At 36.3% G+C, this 19,923-nt stretch overlaps 1 protein-coding gene across 2 annotated transcripts; it reads left to right on the forward strand.

Annotated features, from left to right (window-relative positions):
- The first annotated feature begins 2,721 nt into the window (after positions 1 to 2,721).
- bcap29.S (B cell receptor-associated protein 29 S homeolog) lies at positions 2,722 to 18,693 on the forward strand. Of its 2 annotated transcripts, none has more exon segments than NM_001091953.1 (8): positions 2,722 to 2,738; positions 3,149 to 3,257; positions 3,870 to 3,970; positions 5,318 to 5,468; positions 9,804 to 9,939; positions 12,052 to 12,163; positions 14,915 to 15,015; positions 17,022 to 18,693. In NM_001091953.1, coding segments are annotated over 7 exon segments (732 nt in total). In that variant the 5' UTR covers positions 2,722 to 2,738; positions 3,149 to 3,165; the 3' UTR covers positions 17,061 to 18,693.
- The last annotated feature ends 1,230 nt before the right edge of the window (positions 18,694 to 19,923 follow it).

The following is a 19,923-nucleotide window of genomic DNA, read 5'->3' on the forward strand; positions in this document are numbered from 1 at the left end:
AATTAGCAAAAATGTTTTTATTGCTGATGAACGATCTAAAAACAACTGAACTGAAAAAGGAATTGGAAGGTGGACTTCCTCTTTAAGTTTTATATGAGAGAATACATATATTAGTGTGTAATGAACAAAGATAATCTTGGGATCTTATTAATAAGGGCCACTAGTGCTTAGATCCTGTACTTACTCACCTTGTGATAAAAAATCTATATTGGTTCACCATATTTATGTGTACATACAGAAAAGGCCTGGTGCAATATCTTTTTTGTGATGGAGGATCACCAGCCACAGGTGCCTCCATTACATTTTAGCTGTAGCAAGCTTTAGGGTAGAACTACACGATGCTCTTACCTCCGTTTCGATGCGACACAAGGAAGCACAGGCGTCATGTCGCATGCGCGGAATCTAATGTAAGTAATAGGAATGTTGTACGTAGAAGCTGATTTCATCTGACACGACTGTCGGGTGCGAACGCTGCATGTTGCATCTTCATCTGACAGTCATGTCGTGTTGGATGAAATCAGCTTCTATGTGTGACATTCCTATTACTTACGTTAGAATTGGCGTATGTGACATGATGCCTGTGCTTCCTCGCGACACGTGGAACAGAGGTAAGCTCATCCTGTAGTTTCACCCTCATGAATAGCAGATATGTGCAGTTGGTTAATTATTTTACAAACCTAGTGCTTGTAAATTAGATATTCGAGCATTTCTGTACTGGTGTATCAAAAAGTCAAGTGAATCTGCTATGTATGGCACTAGCCATAGCATGATTCCACACAGAGCTGATTCTCAGCCTGTGTATAAATGCAGGTCAAGAATCATCATATCTGCAGGCATCTGCAGACATTGACTCAGTTATGTGTCTACACCTGGGGCCACAGCATTGACCCAGGTACAGACAAACTGAGCTGATTTAGCTGCCAACATCTGCCCAGTGTTTAAGTACCCAGACACAGAAGACTGCACTTTTGAGCAGAGAGGCCGTTTCTTGCAGTATACAAAGGCATTTGTCATTAAATCATTGCCTAGTAATTAGTACCACGGCAACAACTATACAGATTCAGATTTTCATTTTCTGTCCTTGATTTTGATTTGCTGACCTCTATAAAAGAATATCAATTTGAACTGCTCATATGCAAAACACTGTTTCATATAAATAATGTTTTTTCATGAAGTATGTGCCACTTCATTATCCATGCTGGGGCACTCCCTTGTTATGTACATGCATGTGACATATGATCGCATGCACCATCCCCTATGCCAATCCTCTTCCCAGCACCATTCTCCAAGTCAGGACTTGTTCCTGCTCTGCCTCCTCCATGTGCCATGCTCCATACCAAACTTCCTCCATGAACTGTTCCCACCAACTATAATTAAACTTGGATTGGGATTCAAAATAGGTCCTGGCATTTCAAACACACAGATGTCCGAACTGCTTCCCACCAGCAGCATTCCTCAGATTGCCAGTCCGGATCTGATCTCTATACTGTATATCCTTTCTGCTGTTTAATATTATTCCTGCACTGTCCATAATCCTTTAAAACCCTCCTACTTGCACCAACTCCCATGCCAACCCTCCACTGTTCCTAAAATACAATATTGGAGAATGGTCCATGAAGGAGGGAACCATGGGGGACAGCACAGAGAGAAAGTAAATAAAAAAAATGCCAGCCCTTGGGAAAGAAAAAATGTCTGAATATATACAATATTTGCTTGTAGCTCATCTTTAGGACATAGTAGTATAGTATAGCAGTATTGTTGCCAAACATTCTGGGGACACTTACAAGTCATTTAATTAAAGTTACAAATTATACACCAAGTTTAATTATAGGGGTACATATAGTATAAGGGGGATTCAGAAACATAGGACTTCTAAAACTGGGTTGACAATCATGCACTCCAGCACTGTGTTCTGAAAGCCCTGCTGAAGCACAGATAGTTTGTTAACTACTCCCCCTTCCCTCCCAGCATTCTGTCTCCCTGCAATGGAGAGGACTGTGTTGAAAACCGAGGCTGACATGGCAGTGACCTAAACACAGACAGCAGAAACTGAGAAACAATTGTTGCCTGAACTGTGTCCTGCCCTTCCTTTTTATAAAAAAAAAACCAAGTGTGCATTGCACAAGCATGTTTGTTGGCTCAGGAGAGAAAGGTTTTGCTGTAAGAAATTTTGAGACAGATGTAAAAAAACCCATTGGATTTGCCTGTCTAATATAAGTAGTTATTTGTTAGTTGCTGTATTCCATTGTGAATCCTAACACACAGAGAATAAAATCTGTGCTTTCTCTGATGTTGTCGAACTACAGGTCCCACCTCCTTCTGAGGTGCAGTTAAATTGAATTGAATTGAATTGCCTGGCTCCAGCTAAAGGTTGTTGCGAGGTTCTAGAAGTTATAGTTCAACAACATCTAGATGACAGCAGGATGTTCAGTGTTCATCTCATTCTACATGACACTTTCACTGCTTGCATACGGACGGAGATATGTTTGCATACACAGTAGAAGAAGTGCAAATAAAGTGGTAGGAATAAAATATAACCAAGGATGTTAGGACACAAGCAGGAACAATATGAAGGTTAGAAGCCGAGAGACATAGGGTGGGACTTGGTACTGAATGTCACTCACAGTTATGACCACTTCCTGTGGGAAAATGAAAGTACACACCCAGCTCTCATTTCTGCTTAGGCACGGAGCAGCAAGTATGTCTCTGCAGCTCTGATACAATTACATTTTTAAGAGGTAAAAATGCAATTTGCACTACTTTAATCCCTCTGGAGCTATACATATAAAACTAGGAGATGAAGATAACACTGTACGTCCCACTTAAATAGATCTTAATGGGGAAAGGGCAATTTCCTAGTTGGGGCTCTCTGGATAATGGGTTTCCAGATAATGGATCCCAAACCTGCATTGTGATTAGAAATGCAGTGCCTGTGGGAAAGCCTTGTGACACTACATACACAAAAAACAATATGGTTGCAGGAAAAAATGTCAGGCCTGGTGATGCAAAGAAATAATTTTTGGAAAAGGTAGTGTATATATTTTTGTGGATCAGGAATTAAATGTGTTCATCCATTTAGAGGTATTATTATTACAAAAATCTTGCTTTTTACATGAATGCATTCTACATTAACTTCTTTTTTCAATAGGATAAAAAGGATTTATGATGACATTTCAGTGGACAGCCGTTGCAAGTTTTCTGTATGGGGAAGTAGCTGTACTTCTAATTCTCTGCATCCCATTTATTTCTCCTCTGAGGTATGATGTGACTTACACATGTTTCATCAACTATAATGAGGCTAGCGGTATTTGTAGCTGCTTCTTGTGTTCTTTTATGTTGTACATTGTACAGTACAACACACATTGTAGATGTGTGCATATATTGTTGAGTACTACCCTCACATAATGACAAGAACAATACATTTATTCTTACCACGCTCTGTATTGTGGTAAGTAGGGAGCATATACTGGTGGGCGATTTAGAAGCAAACATCTCATTGGTTGCTGTGCCTTTTATTAAATATGGGGATATCTTTTTTTTATATATTATACAAAATGTAACACTTTATATTATTCCCTTTTTTCACAAATCATTTGATCTCATGCTTATTTAAGTTCACATGATCTTACATAAATTGTATATATTTATTTATATATATATATACTCTTTTGTATTCAAAAAACTCTTTATTACACATACCACTTGTATCAGTCCACATTATGACTTTTATCAAGGATCGAAACTACAGCAACATTTTTCGTTTATAATTAATTGTTCTTAAACCTGACTGTTTTGCCAACCAGTCTGGTTAATTTCTGATATCAGTATCTCTTTAAAGAATAATGTAATGCCTTTGTTCTTATACACAGATGGAGAAAGATATTCAGATTTCAGCTGTGGAGTAAAGTATCACCATATTGGAACAAAGCTTTTCTTTCAATTATAGTTGTTCTAATTGTTTTGTTTCTTGGTAAGTTATATTTTGCATGCATTCCTAGGCTTCTGTACTATGAATATAATACTTAGGGAGTGCTCTTAAGATGGCAGTCTAGATAGTTACAACCTACTGTAGGTAAGACTTAAATCTGCAAACTGAATCATGTATAAATATAATCCATTGTAGAAAGAAATTGGTAATTTCTTATGCTTATTCTCCTTTTTGTGCTGGGTTTTTATATTATAATGTCAGATAGGATACTGGTGAAATGGTTTAGAGACTTTAATAGCAAATTTTTGCTGTGTTCATTTCTGCCTAGCACAACTTCACTAGCACTCTTGCGCTTCGGTTAATTTGAATAGGGCGGGTACCAAAAAGTTGTATGGATGCCTTTAATAGTAATGTTGGTGCAAATGCTTGAAGTTCCCACTATTTCAAAGATGTCCAATGAGACATAATAAAGACAGAGGACATCCTCTAATGCCCTTAACATGAGCCCACCCTTAAATAAAAGTGGCATGTTCCTCAAATTAGTTTTAAAAAATTCCTCACACATAAATCTTTAATAGTTTGGACTTTTCAAGGCAATCCCACTTTAAAAAAAGAAAAGTCAACAGCGTTTTTTTACAACTTTAATGCATTTCCGGGATACAGGATATGATGTCATTGACATAAGATTGAGGAGGATGTAGCTTCATTTTATCAGTTCACCTGGTCTGAGGTGGCGAAGTAAACTCTAGTGAAAGTAAACATTATGTTCAGTAAAATTCGCATCTAAGTGAATTTGCGGAGTAACGACCGTTCATCAGAGCGAAAAGTCGCCTGGAAAAGAGTGCAAATGAACACTAGCGACGGCCTCGTTCACTAGCAAATTGTTCTCTACACCTGTTAGTGAATTGGTGATGTCCCTGAGGATCGGATGTCTGGCAAATTGATGCTAGCATCAGCCACTTTGTTCTTTAGTGAATCTGTCCCAATGACTATGGTCCCCATGCTGTAACGTTCTTTGTTAATTAATTCCTACTGGGCAGGGTGCAGAATTTTTGTTAGAACTAAAATTGGTTCTATTGGTGTAAGGGCATAAAGTACCTATAAGTTTATTCTAAAATGGGTTATATTATGGAATCAGGCTTTTGTAGCTGCAGTTATGGATTGAGATGCTAATCCCTGATGGCATGCTTTTTTATATCAGTCATCAGGAAGGTCACCCAGCCCTGAAGTCTATTTAGGCAATATAGTGGTGATGCTTCCAATGATATCATAACCAAGGTGTGGCTGGTTCTCCCACGACCATGCACTTGATGATATTGCTCACATACTTTGTAAATTCCTGTATGTTCATGTAATCTTCATTAAGCCTTACAGATTACTATTTTACAGATGCTGCAAGAGAAGTGAGAAAATATTCTGCAAGCAATCTGACAGATAAAAATGCAAAGTTGTATCCTAGTTCCTATGATCTCATCCACATGAAACTTTTCAGATCTCAAAGGAATCTTTACATCTCAGGATTCTCTTTATTTTTCTGGCTGTAAGTAAACCTTACATTTGCCCATCATGTTTTATGTATAGGCTCTGCATTGTGATCACATAAGCTTTGCAGTAGTGGAATTAGGCACTAGTTACATTTTCAACTAGGCAACTCTGCTAAGAATTACACAGTTTGTTATCCACAAAAATCCCCAGATCTTTCTTGATCCATAAGCTTCTATTTAACGTATAACTCACATGTGTGTTATTTCTACCAAAGTGCATAATCTTGCACTTATCAACTTTGAACTTCATTTGCCAGTTTACTGCTAATTTTTCCAATTTATTTAAATTGCTGTACAAAGTAACAGTCTCCTGCTTGTAACTCATAGTTTTACACAATTTGGTATCATCAGCAAATACTGCCCATCTCAAGATCATTAATAAACAAGTTAAAAAGCAGAGGGCTAAGAACAAGCCTTATGCGATACTCCACTAACAGCACTCGTCAAAAAAAAAATACTATTTGCTCCACTCTTTCCACAACTCTTTGACCCTTTGACTCCCAACCCTTTAGCCAGTTCTGTATCCAAGCACAATTATTATGTTCTAGGACAATATTTCTTAATTTAACCAGTTACTTTCTGGGGCAAATTCACTAATCTGCGAAAATTTGCCAGCACTGGCTTTGCTCACATTGCAACACTTCGCCAGTCGTAAATTCGCCTGGACAACGCTAATTCACGAAGATCCGAAGTTGCGCACAGGGTAACGAATGCTGGCAAAGTTGCACTAGCAAAAATACGCCAGCAGTTTGAAGTTACGCTAGCGTTGGCTAATTTGCACACGGTGTGCAGTTATAATGGCCGTATATGCTGCAGCAAATACATTACACTACACAAGGCCAGGGAACCTTAAAGGGATACTGTCATGGGAAAAAATTTTTTTTCAAAATGAATCAGTTAATAGTGCTGCTCCAGCAGAATTCTGCACTGAAATACATTTCTCAAAAGAGCAAACAGATTTTTTTATATTCAATTTTGAAATCTGACATGGGGCTAGACATATTGTCAATTTCCCAGCTGCCCCAAGTCATGTGACTTGTGCTCTGATAAACTTCAATCACTCTTTACTGCTGTACTGCAAGTTAGAGTATTATCACCCCCTCCCTTTTCCCCCCCAGCAGCCAAACAAAAGAACAATGGGAAGGTAACCAGATAGCAGCTCCCTTACACAAGATAACAGCTGCCTGGTAGATCTAAGAACAGCACTCAATAGTAAAAACCCATGTCCCACTGAGACACATTCAGTTACATTGAGATAGAAAAACAGCAGCCTGCCAGAAAGCATATCTCTGCAGGCACAAGTCACATGACCAGGGGCAGCTGGGAAATTGACAAACTGTCTAGCCCCATGTCAGATTTCAAAATTGAATATAAAAAAAATCAGTTTGCTCTTTTGAGAAATGGATTTCAGTGCAGAATTCTGCTGGAGTAGCACTATTAACTGATGCGTTTTGAAAAAAACATGTTTTCCGATGACTGGATCCCTTTAATAAAATTATATAGAGGTGTTATATTGCCCTACACATGTGCCCACAGTTTAGTTTAGGTGCCATATGTTATCAAATGTAGGGGGGAAGGAAGGTACCCCCAAAACATTTTTTGATCTTTTTCAGCCTATCACCCTGTAAAAAGGAAAAGACAATTAGTTAAGTGGTTGATCCTTTAAAACGAAAGGTGTTTCCCCAATTAGGCAATCAGCAGGGCTCTCCTCTACCCTCAAAAAAAGACAATTTCCACAAGAGTTTGCTGTATTCCTTAAAAACCACAAGGTTTTGAGGGGGAATAAAACAGATAAAATATATATATTGCAGTATTTCAAAATAAATTATATTTTTAGTGAACTTGCTATGTTCCAATATAACCGCATGTGAATAAAAAGCATTCCTCCAATAAAATCGCTTTAAAACCAATGTGGCATTCCGGTCTATTGTTCCTAGTCCTTTGCGTAACTGTCCGATGCATTCACCTTAGTCCAGTGTAGTTTCCTCGGGTCACCAGGCTGCCGCTTCCACACTCCCGTCCTATCGCTGACACGTTTCGCCGAATGGCTTCATCCAAATGAGCTATAGTCTCACTTCCAAACAATCGCTTCTTTTACTCACCATATTCAAAGTCCAGAAAACTTTATTGTCCACAGAAAAGCATCTATCCTTTGCAAAGATCCCCATAAACAGATACATTCCATAAACATTGTTGCACAAAATACATCCTATTTCTGATATTTCATAACAAAAAAATCATCCTGCTAAAAAAGCCCTAAGGTTAAAATCAATATTAAGGCCATGGGGGGATAATGTTTTAAGTTTATGGATCCACCAACTTTCTTTGCGTAGTGTGTTGTTCACCATATCACAACCCCTCCAGTCTTTTTTAACCCTTTCAATCAATAACCATTTTAGACCCATTGGGCTTTTGTTATATTGTTCTAAGAAATGTTTCGAAACTGCGTGCTTCATAAAACCTTTGCATTTATTATTTACATGTTCCCCTATCCTTTCCTTTAGTTTTCTATTTGTTTTGCCCACATATTGAAGGTCACATGGGCACTCCAGAAGGTAAATGACATTTGTAGTGTCGCATCTAATAAGGTCCTGAATCTCAAATTGTTCTCCAGTTGTATGACTTTTGAAATTCTTAGTTTTTGTGCCAAATTTACAAGATTTACAAAGGCAACATGGGAAATTTTGAAGGACTTTGAATGGAAGCCAAAGTGGATATTCACCACCCTGGATGTTAAATCCCTTTACACATCAACAAGACATAAAGGCTGTACAATACCATGTAGATTACATCCATAGCCAATCCAGAGTCTAGGTTCCTACATATCTCCTCATAGAGGGCAATTCAATTTGCCTGGCAAGATCTATTATGTATAGAACTGTGCTGGCACAAACTCAAAGAATTGTAATGTATTCATGTATCTTATCCTGATGTCAAACTTACAAATAGGCCCTTTGCATGTTCTCCATTCCTTACCAGTACACACAGTCCTTCTCTTGTGTATTTAACCCCAACATCACCAACAGCAGGCTTGTGAAATCAAAAGTACCTGTAGTGTATTGTAAAAAGACAGCATCGGCTTGGTACAAAGCAACCTACTGAAATGTCTGAGAACAAGAATACATTCGCCATTTTGTGTGCCACCATACATGCAGCTTATACAATTATTTAATTTATACTGTACATACCAGCAAAAAAGCAAATGCATTAATATAGCTTGTCCATTTATAAGGCAAGCAGTTGTACAAAGTATTTTTTTTAATGAAACTGACAATATATTAACTGCCTATGGCCAATAGAGCAACTAAGCAGTCTGGCACTGCTTCATAGTTTGGGCAAACCTTAAAGGAATTTTTCAGCATAAACATAAAAACTAGTTACCGTAAATAGGTGTGCAAACTAAAAATTTTTTTCAATACAGTTAGCTAAAAATGTAATCTATAAAGGCTGGATGTGTAACATAATAGCCAGAACACTCCTACCTGCTTTGCAGCTCTCTTGGTTTCCACTGATTGGTTACCAGGCAGTAACCAATCAGTCACTTGAGGTGGGGCACATGGGACATAACTATTGCTTTTGAATCTGAGCTGCATGCTGAGTAATGTAATGTCCCATGTGGCCCCACTTAAAGTAGCTGACTAAGTCAGAGTTAGAGAGCTGAAAAGCAGGAAGTAGTATTCTGTTCTGTTAGACATCCAGTCACTCCATCCTTTATAGGTTACATTTTTGGCTAACTAACTAGAAACATATTTTATTTTGCACCTTATGACTATTATTTCAATCATGAAAAATCTAGGATTGTTGTTATTTTCTAAGCTAAATAGGGCAAACAGGGAAACTGCTCCCTGTGTGATTCTTACAAGATAGATATATTACCAGTGCACAGAAGATTCTGTTTCATAATGGACTTATGCTTATCTGTTCACTGGTAATATAATTATTTAGGAAATCCCTTGGCATATGTGCCCAGAATTTGGTTCACAAGTGACTGTATTAGTAGCCACTGGTTTCTATACATTGCTATTTGTCAAGCTGAATTTAGGTATTTAATTGGTGAGCAAAAAAAGCTGCATAGCAAAAGTGTTTTAGAGAGGAGAGAAAATTTATGGAAAATTTCTGTTCCTAATCAATAAATAGATATCGATGTAGATAGAGGTAGATATTTTATAGTGAACATGTTGGAAAAGCAGTTACGTCAATAGTGACTCTAAAAAACATGTTCTATTTACAAAAATAAATATCGCTGTTTGCATACTGCACAGACAACATATTGATTTCATGATTTATTTATAAATAATTAAAAAATGCATTCTGCCGTGTTTCTTTTACAGTGTGTTACGTAGGGTGGTGTCCCTAATAATGGAACTTGCATCAGAGATTGAAGGTAATGGTGCTATGCAAACCCAAGTAGAAAATGCCAACGAAGCTGCCAAAAAATACATGGAAGAAAATGAGCAATTGCATAAGGTAAGAGGATGGTAAGAGAGAGAGGAGGACGGTAAGAGATGAAAATTGAAAGTGATACATTTTTTATGCAGTAAACCTTGCCCCACATTTATACTGTGTTATGAAACACACGCATATAGAATATACTGACGACTTTATCTATGTACAAAATGTAGGCAAAAAAGCAGATGTCCTGTGTGCACATAGGAGTACTTCAATTAAATTTGCCACTTGACCAGTCTGTCTGCTTGCAGAGGCATAAAGATAAACAATAAGCATAGAGACATTTGTGAGCATGGTATTCCAAAATAAACAATTTACAGATTACTTGACTTGGCATAATATCATAGCTTTGTATATTTTTAGCATGTTTTATCATATGCCTAAATATTTGTAAAATTGCAGAGATTATTAGCACTAGGAAATGCGTTTTAGTGTTTGAGCAATTACATTTGCCACAGAAAATATGAAATACAGCAATGTTTTCACTGCTTGTAGACGTGTTTTCAAACTAATGTTCTAGCTACAGTAGCATGAACTGTCTGCACATGCAAGTAAAACTTGTTCCTTGCAATTTATGACTGGGCCTTAACAGTGAGCAGTAGGTTACAATCTTCAGGCCTTCATTGTTTGAATGTAGCATGAATCAACCACAAAAGAATTTAAAAATGCAAGTGACCAAAATACCCCCCTAATAACTGTAGGACATGAAAAATAAATTCTCACCTTCAAGGGCCCAGTGTTCTAAAGTCAAATAATATTAAAGGTTCAGATTTAGTTTGGCCAAGCACTGTAATACCTTTTTGTAGGAGTTGGATTTGGTCCAATCTCAATTTGAATCTGGGAACCCCTCTCCCCAATAAAATTACAGTATATGAAGTAAAATGGTTTTAGAATTGCAGGATTTGGCCAGATCTCAATCTGAATTTGGAATTGGGTACATCTTTAATATTTTAATCTCTCTAATAAAGATACTATCAGTTTTACACTGCTAATATCATGCATTTGCCACAGCAAATCAGAAGTGCCATTTTGACCAGCCAGGCAGAGTGAACTATGTAGAGTATCATTCAGAGATGCGGTCTGCATTAGTCATTTAAACCTCTGGCTGCTCAGCATTGCAACTCAGGTACTGTGGCCTTTAAGATTTTTTTTTCTAACATAAAACCATTTTGCATAAAATATATACACAAGCCATTGGAGTTGGATCCTTACATGTATATCAATCTCTGTCCAATATGGATTTGAAGTCTTCCTGAATCTTTCTGTCCGGCCGAACCGAATCCGAATTTGCATATGCAAATTAGGGTCGGGAGGGAAATTGCATGTCACAAAACAAGGGAGTAAAAATGTTTTCCCATCCCTAATTTGCATACGCAAATTCGGTTCGGTATTCGGCCGACTCTTTCGCAAAGGATTTGGGGGTTCGGCCGAATCCAATAATTCATATCCCCAATTAATGTTTCTGTATACTATATATAATCTTAACAAGATGTGCATTATACTGTATATGTTACAATTGACTAATGAACATATGAAGGACCCACTACCTCTCCTAAAGGTATCACTGAAAACTTCTTGGTCTTAAAAATGTAAGTAGGGGCATGAATCGGCTTTAAAAAGAAACATTGTGTGCATATACACCCACCCACACACACACACTCCTTCATGATGATGATGTTGATGAATAAGACACACCTTTGTGATGATAGTGTTGACAAACAAAATTTTTTTGGCATCAAGGAGGTTTCCACCACCATCATCATGTTATTTTTTATGAATGTGGCCAAGATAGAAGACAATAACATGCTGATGTTAAGTGAAGGTGATTAGACTATGCGAGAATGTATTTGCTGAATTCTGGTTTGGTAATGAGCACTGGATATACATATCTGTGCAATGTCTGATTATTACACAGAAAAAGTCTAAAATTAATTTTTGGTTTACATTGGATGCAATGAGGCATGACATTGCCTTATTTTACTTTCTGGAAAACAGGTTAATGGATAACAGTCCCAATAACTATTCATGATTAAAAATACATATGCAAATGCACCATTATTCCCAGTATAATTAACAAATAACCCTTCTGGTGGCCTAATTTAAATCTGCCTTTTTTTGTTTCATATACAGACAATAAATAATGCTAAAATGGATGAAGGCAAGTGGGCACTGAAAGCAGATAATGAGAAATTGAAGACGGAAGTTGAAAACCTTAAAGAAGAGTTAAAAAGAATGACAGATGGTAAGGACTTGGTTTTGGTAAATTGGTTTTGTAAAAGAGTACAAAAGTGCAGAATGGAACTTAAAGTTACATGAGGTGGAAATTTGCTGCCCCTGAAAAAATGCAATTCAAAATGAATTATCTACCGAGACCAACAAAATAAATGCAAGAACATGTGGAGGCCTATTTACTAATGTTCGAGGTTGGAAAAAAAACATACACACACCAAAATAAAGTGACAAAATTGTGCAACTTATTTAAGAAAAAAAAGTGACAGAATATTCATGCATGTGTTTTTTTTCACAGAGAAAAGTGTCATGCCAGCAAGAATCACATTATTCCATTTATTTTCAATGAGGCTAAGAAACTGAAATGTTTCTAATAAACTGGGAAAATAACGTTGTTAGAAATAAAACCCATTGACCTACTGTATATTGAACTTCACAAGCTTTTGTTTTGCTAAGTTTTTTCTGGCAAATTATCACAGGTTTTTACTTTTATAAATACCAACAATTTGAGATTCTGAAGAATCTTTTTGAGTAAATTGGTGTTCACCTTTTTCACTGCGTTTAGTATGAAATTGTGAAAAAAAACCCGCAAACTCAAATTTTGATAAATCAGCCCCTATGTGTTCATTCAGGCAGCACTTCTTCTCCTGGTCTGACAGCGTTCTGAACCTTGTGCAGTATAGAAATGGCGGAATGGGGCAGGAGGCAGCACTGTACTTATTGGGGGATCTGCAGGTTAGAAATGGAGAGCAGAGATCTGTAGCAATTGACGCCAATAAAAGGCAGCATAAAAAAATGGCCCACTGCTTTTTTTTTTGCAGCTTGTGCACTACCTTCCATGAATAAATGACCCATAATATGTACCTCCAGCCTACTTATTAATAAAGTATGTTCCATGAATACAGACTGGAAAACATGATCTGTCTATCGCTATAATTACAAAACAAACGACATATGCCCTATAATACTTTTTAGTAGATATCCCACCATTTGAAATTGAATGGCATCATATATCCAACTTATATACATGACTTATACAATGACTTATATAAGTCATTAATGTGTATATCAACTTTTCTTTGATGTTAGTTGGTGTGCTTTCATTCAGTAGTATTAGAAATGGTCACAGACAGTACTATGTCCACTGCTCTTTTCAATGTTTTCAGTCATGGATGGATGATACATGCACCACTTGTCTGATGTGCTTGGTAACAGTAGATTGTGTCGTAGTTTCCTTCACTTCTCAAAGACTTTTGTGTTGTGTATAATTTGTAAGTTTACCAAATAACAACTGTCATTTAGCCTAGTCAATGTATAACTGTAAACCGCAGGCATGTGATCAATACATAAACAGTATAAAGTATAACAAGAAACCAGTTAAACTGTAGAAAGTGAATTTTTTTAGTTTAGTAAAAACAAGCCAGGGTCATCAAGTGTCATACATTTTACTGTTATGTAAGTATTTGTCAGAAAGTGTTGCATTTTGGTTTCCCTGCATTGCTTGAAAGTAAATATTTGAGGTAACATCTGAGCAACTGTCACTCTGTTGCCTAAACAGTTTCCATATAAACATTAACAGATTCATGGAAATTTACTTTGTAGCTCAAGTTCAATTTTAGCTTTTCCCTAAAACTGGTTCCTATGTGGAGTTGCAGTCAAAAACTGAACTACAAATTCTGCAGGTTTCTTTCAGGATACTTATTGGATTTAGTCAGGCACAGTCCGATCGATTTGATGAAAATATACTCTTTATTTCAAACCATCCTAAATAATAATTGCTTTGGACTGCCAATTCTCATAGAAGGTTATAGACAATGTTAACATTTATTTAAATAAATAAATAAATAAATAAATAAGGGATTTAATCAATATGTCAGTAAAATGTGTTTGATCAATTAATCATTGCGGTAATAAATACTATTAATCTTTAGAGGTGTTGTTCACCTTTGAGTTAACTTTAGTACTTTAGTATGATGTTGAGAGTGATTTGCAATTGGTTTTCACTATATTTGTGGTTTTTGAGTTATTTAGCTTTTTATTCAGCGGCTCCCCAGTTTGCAATTTTAGCAGTCTGGTTGCTAGGGTAATTTGGATTTACTGATTTAAATAAGGACTGAAATATGAATAGGAGAGGGCCCGAATATAAAGATGAGTAATAAAAAGTAGCAATAACAATACATTTGTAGCCTTACAGAGCATTTGTTTTTGGTGGGGTCAGCGACCCCCATTTGAAAGCTGGAAAGAGTCAGAAGGAGATGGCAAATAATTAAGAAAATATAAAAAAATACATAGTGAAGACCAATTGAAAATTGCTTAGAATTAGCCATTCTATAACATACTAAAAGTTAACTTAAAGGTGAACTATAATTCATTGTTCATTTTTGATTATTATGAATTCATTATTTGATATTAATTTGATACTATTTGATTTCTATAATGATTATTATAAAAAAGTGTTTTATGATGTTTTTAGCCAATAGGGCATTGGGTCGGTTATAATAACCGCTATGCCAAGAGTGAGACCAAGGACCACATCAATGTGCAGATGTTGTTTTTGACCTGATGAGAAAATCAAACCTGGCCAATTTATATCTGCCAGATATCAATCGGGTAGGCCCATCCGAGTGCCCCACACACAGCATGAATTTTCAAAAAATGTTTGGCACATACAGATGCAGTTTTTCAGCATAATATGTTGTTTTCTTGCCTACGTTATCAAGTGTAATATAATTGAGGCTAAAATAATGTCCCTTGTCACTTACAGCCCTCTCCAAATCTCAAAAAGATGCAAGTGCCCTAAAGAAACAGTGTGATGGACTTACTAGAGAATATGATCATCTTCTAAGAGAACATGAGAAGCTTCAGGTATGTATGTTTCCATGTAATATATACAGTATACTATAGTGTACACATTTTCAGCTGCTCTTTTATAGTAACAATAATGGGGATATTCCCTTTTTTGAAATATCATTCTTGTAATAACTGCAGTCTCCATATATAGTTATAATATAGTTATAATATGAATGCCATAATAGGAGCTTCTCTTTTTGCTGAAATTGTATACATATTAATGTTGTATTCCCTATACTGATATATTATAGCTATGGTACCATATCCTATACTGCATTCAATATATCACTATATTGATAACATCACTATTCAATATATTAAAGATAAAAGTGCCTTTATTGCATTATTTTCCAGGCATTACAGCTACATTTCAGGTGCTTCCTTGGCCCTTTATCTTTAAAGGATAAAGGGCCAAGGAAGCACCCAAAATATAAAATAATGCAATATAGGCACTTTTAACCTTAATATAATGAGTAGTGCTGTTCCATATTGAATGTTTGTACCAGTGAAAGTGCCTACTGGAGAAATGTGCGCTATGACTAAATATGGAAGTTTGCTATGCTGGCTACTGGCTACTTGCTGCTGAGCCATATCCTATAATGAAATGTTAACTATAAAATAATACAAGAAAGTTTTAAAATTAATTAATTTCCCCTTTGCTTTCCAGAACAGCTCAGTTAGTGAGGTCACCAACTCTGATCAAATGTAATACAGGTATGGGACCTGTTATCCAGAATGCTCCGGACCTGGGGTTTTCCGGATAATGGATCTTTCCCTAATTTGGATCTTCATATCTTAAGTCGATTTAAAAATTATTTAAACATTGATTAATTAATTGATTGATTGTTTTGCCTTCACTACGGATTAATTATATCTTAGTTGGGATCAAGTACAAGGTTCTGTTTTATTACAGCTTTCTGCATAACAGATGCCAATTAAAATATTGTTCAGCGGCAGTAACGTTAGCCTCTACTGTGCATGCTTCCTGAGTAACTAAAGTCAGAAAATACCAATGTGTGTCATCAGATTTCAGCTGACCTCTGGCACCTCACTAAAACTTAATTCCCCAAAAGAGGAAGGATTACAAATTACAAATTGTTTTCAACAGTTAACAGTCATCATTACTCAGTATAAATTCCAGATAGTCAATCTGTATTTAAGTTTTGTGGAGGGGAAGAGACACTTTAGGGCAATGATACATGGGCTTACTCTCAGTTTGTCCAGACAATTAGCAGTTACATGAACGGGGACAAAATACTCTGTCCTTTACTTGTGGTAATTGCCTGAAAGTACTGTGGGAGTGAAATGCTAGGAATCACCCCATTAAAGCCAGTAAAACCTTTTTCCTTCCTAGAATTCTTGTCATTGTAGTGTTATGTTAAAGGTCTATTTCACTGTGGGTAAAGTCTATTTCACTGGAGGATGCCAAAATGTTAGGCTTCCCCAATGTGAAATAGATCGCTGTGCTTACAGTGTTTTTCCACAGGCCGGTGCTCTTGTTAGGTGAAAACTTAGCAATCTTTTTTTATTTCTACTGGGGGACGCCTAATTATTTTGGCAATCCTAGTAAAATTGACAAATTTACATGTCCTTTAATCCACTGATTATCTGTAGCTCAGATACCGATCAGGGGCACATAGCATGATTACATGCATTTTGCCAACCTGGAATTAAACAGCTTCATGGATGGGTACAATGGGCGGAATCAATTTTACTGTATTCATTAGCTACCGCTATGACTTGCGGGTCAGGCGATTCTTGCTAAAAAAAATGCTGACTAGATTTTGAGACACCTGATGATGACCTACTATCACACTCTTGGGTCCAAGAAGTTGCCATCTGAAACCATAGAAATGCTGGATATTTTGCCCACCTGTACAGTTATAATACACACAATTGTACTGTAGTCAATTATTATATTGATGCTGATGAATTACTAGTCAACCTATAATTCATGTTTACAAATGTGATATCTGTCATATTTTTGTGTATAATTAATTGATGTTTGTGTTTTCTTTCAGAACACAACAGATGGAATGCAAAATAAGAAGGATGAGTAATTAATGTAATGAATATAGCTCTGAGGATGGACTTAATGTTGTTACCAGTACCATGCTGTTGTCAAAGTCCTACAAGTGGGGCAGTAAAGACTTTTTTTTACTTGGTGTTTATGAAGGGAGATAAACATGTTTGCCTTCATACTACCAGCAGCCTAAGGGCAATAACATATGGGCAATTTGGAATATTTTTGATAATAATACCCCAAACTGCCACCTGTGTCATTACCCTTATTAGCAATGCTAAGTATATATATATGCTAAGTATATATTTTTTTATAAAACCTCATATAGATTGTCCGGCTGCAATAACAAAGGGATATTTTGTGTGTTTTTTTCTGATGAAATATGGTAAAGTTCAGTTTCTTCATTCTAATAATGAATCTGTCTCTTCTTTTTTGCTATTTAGTACTAGAAATGTTGGACGCTGATGCTCTTTGCTGAAAATAGCGTGTATTTCACCACATTATAAAACACCACTGTTTTTAAATTGTTGCCTGTGTAAATGTACCTGTATGTTGATCTTTGTTTGGGCAGTATGCCTTGTGCGAAATACATGTGCTATTTTCACCCATGTTTTAATATAATGCCAGGATACCATGCATTTGTTTGACCAGTGAATCTCTGATAAATTTGACTGCATGTACCCACATGGGAACAGAAGGTCTGATTTATAACACACACGTAGAAGCAATATGTTCTTGTGCAGTTTAAATAATGAAAACAAATATTTTTTTGGTGTAGTTGCTACAATTGTGCAGTTCTGTGCCTATACTAAGCCAAAGGCACGAGGTACCTTAACCCCCCATTGACTTGTATGGTGAGTGCCTATAATATTTGCCTGTGTACTCGCCATCAGGGAGGAACAAATGGGAGTCCTATTAGGGGCCCTGTCCCAGTGGGGGAATGTAGGAGGTAGAAAATAACATACATATTTTTTTTTTAAAAATTGGGACACCATTCTATGTAGTTTTCATGGTCCTTCCCCAGGGTGCTGGGTGGGCAGTGTATTAATAACCCCCTCCCAACGCCAAAAACAATGCCACTAATAAAGGTGCATTTCTGATGCGAGGGAAAAAAACATAAAAAGGGAAGCCACATCCTGTTCATATGTTGGATTTTCTTTCATTTGAGAACAATGTGGGGTTACAAATGTCCTGAGTATGCTTGACTAGCTAAAGCAATATACCCAAGTGCCATTATTTTGCTCACATAATAACAATACAATATTGCATTTTTTTCAAAATCTGATAATTTGGCAGTGTGGTACCCTTTGGTATTATTCAGTGTTAAAAAACCAACATAGAATTATGAAGTTATTGTATGCTTTAAATATATATTTAGCTTTGTATGAGATACTTTTATTGAACAGTTTAATTCTCTCCCTGGCAGTATGCACAAAACTGATATTTATCATTGACTGAGACTTCAGGATTCATTATCCCTGGCCTGCCAGTAAATATATTGGTCTGGCATACAGAATCTCATAGAGCACTATGGGCAATAATAAACTGTTGCATTTTTTCCCAGGTGGATTTGCTGTCCAGGACTATCAATAAAATTATGTTGATTTGTTATGAATTGTTCATTGCAATAAAATAAATTCCAGTGGTCATTGGATATGGGTTGGATAAAACAATTGTTAATAGATTTATAACAGCTGGTTTACAAGTAAATAAGCAATGGATACAAGGAAGTTTAAAGTTGTTTTTGCCAAAAAGTTGACTATATTAAAGACTGACAATTTCACTATTTATGTCAATGCTGCCTCAGAATATAATCCTGGTTGCTAGGATCTGTGCAGCTCATTATTCAGAAATAAGGTCTGATTACAGCATGTAGAATAATGAATATACATTAAACTGGTTGTTGTATGTTACTTTATTGGTACAAATTTCTCTGTGCTAGGATGACCCCATGAACTAAAAGGCAAATTATTTGTGAGGTGAATTTTGTTTTTTTATTAATTATTTATATTTTTAAGACCCTGTCTTATATTCAACCCACTTGCTAACATAGCCATTGAAATGATAAACTTGAAATAACTGTAGAGATTCAGGTTGTATGGAGGCTGGCAGAGGCATGTAAGCTTTCACATATTGATATTAAGAGGTTAACTGTACTGTAATAAGTGGTTTGAATAACTTGGATAATTGCACTCTATTGCCAAAGATCTTTTTTGGAACTTGAGATAAATAACAAATATATTTTATATCTCTGGGAATCAGCGTTTTTGTGGACTTGCAAAATCCACAAATTGTCAAAATTTGAAAATTATACTTCCTGGTCATTAGGTGTAAACCCAGTATACTAGTTTGCAACACAAAGGGGGGAATTAACAAAAGTGTCGGGAACGAAAAAATGACTTTAAAATGTCTTAGAAAGTGTCGTAGCAACAGCCGACAGATTCACAGAGCATTTCTCTGCCAATTTTCCGACATGTACGACACTTTTGAATTAGTGTCGTTAAAAGTGGGCGTAGTTTTTTCGGCGCCACTTTTCCCTACATTTTTATGAATTACTCGTAAACTCATTTTTTTTACCGACAATTTTTCAGACACTTTAGCCTCTCCAAAATGAAAATGTCAGTCAAATTGTCTTTTAAAAAGTCTTGGTAAATGTCGTTTGTACGATGAAAAGATATACGACATTTTAGAAAATTGACAGACTTACGAGACATTCAGAGATGGTAACATCTGCCTTTGTGAATTTGCCGTTCATGCGACATTTTACAAATTTGTCGACCGCCACTTCTGGGTTACTTATTTTACCGACACTTTTGTGAATTCCCCCCAAAATGGTGCAGCTCGTCCTCTTTTTTTTCCAGTACCCAACAGAACAGAAAGTAGCCAAATATCCTCTCTGA

This window comes from Xenopus laevis, chromosome 3S (genome assembly GCF_017654675.1).
Source record: "Xenopus laevis strain J_2021 chromosome 3S, Xenopus_laevis_v10.1, whole genome shotgun sequence".
NCBI classification, from domain to species: Eukaryota; Metazoa; Chordata; class Amphibia; order Anura; family Pipidae; genus Xenopus; species Xenopus laevis.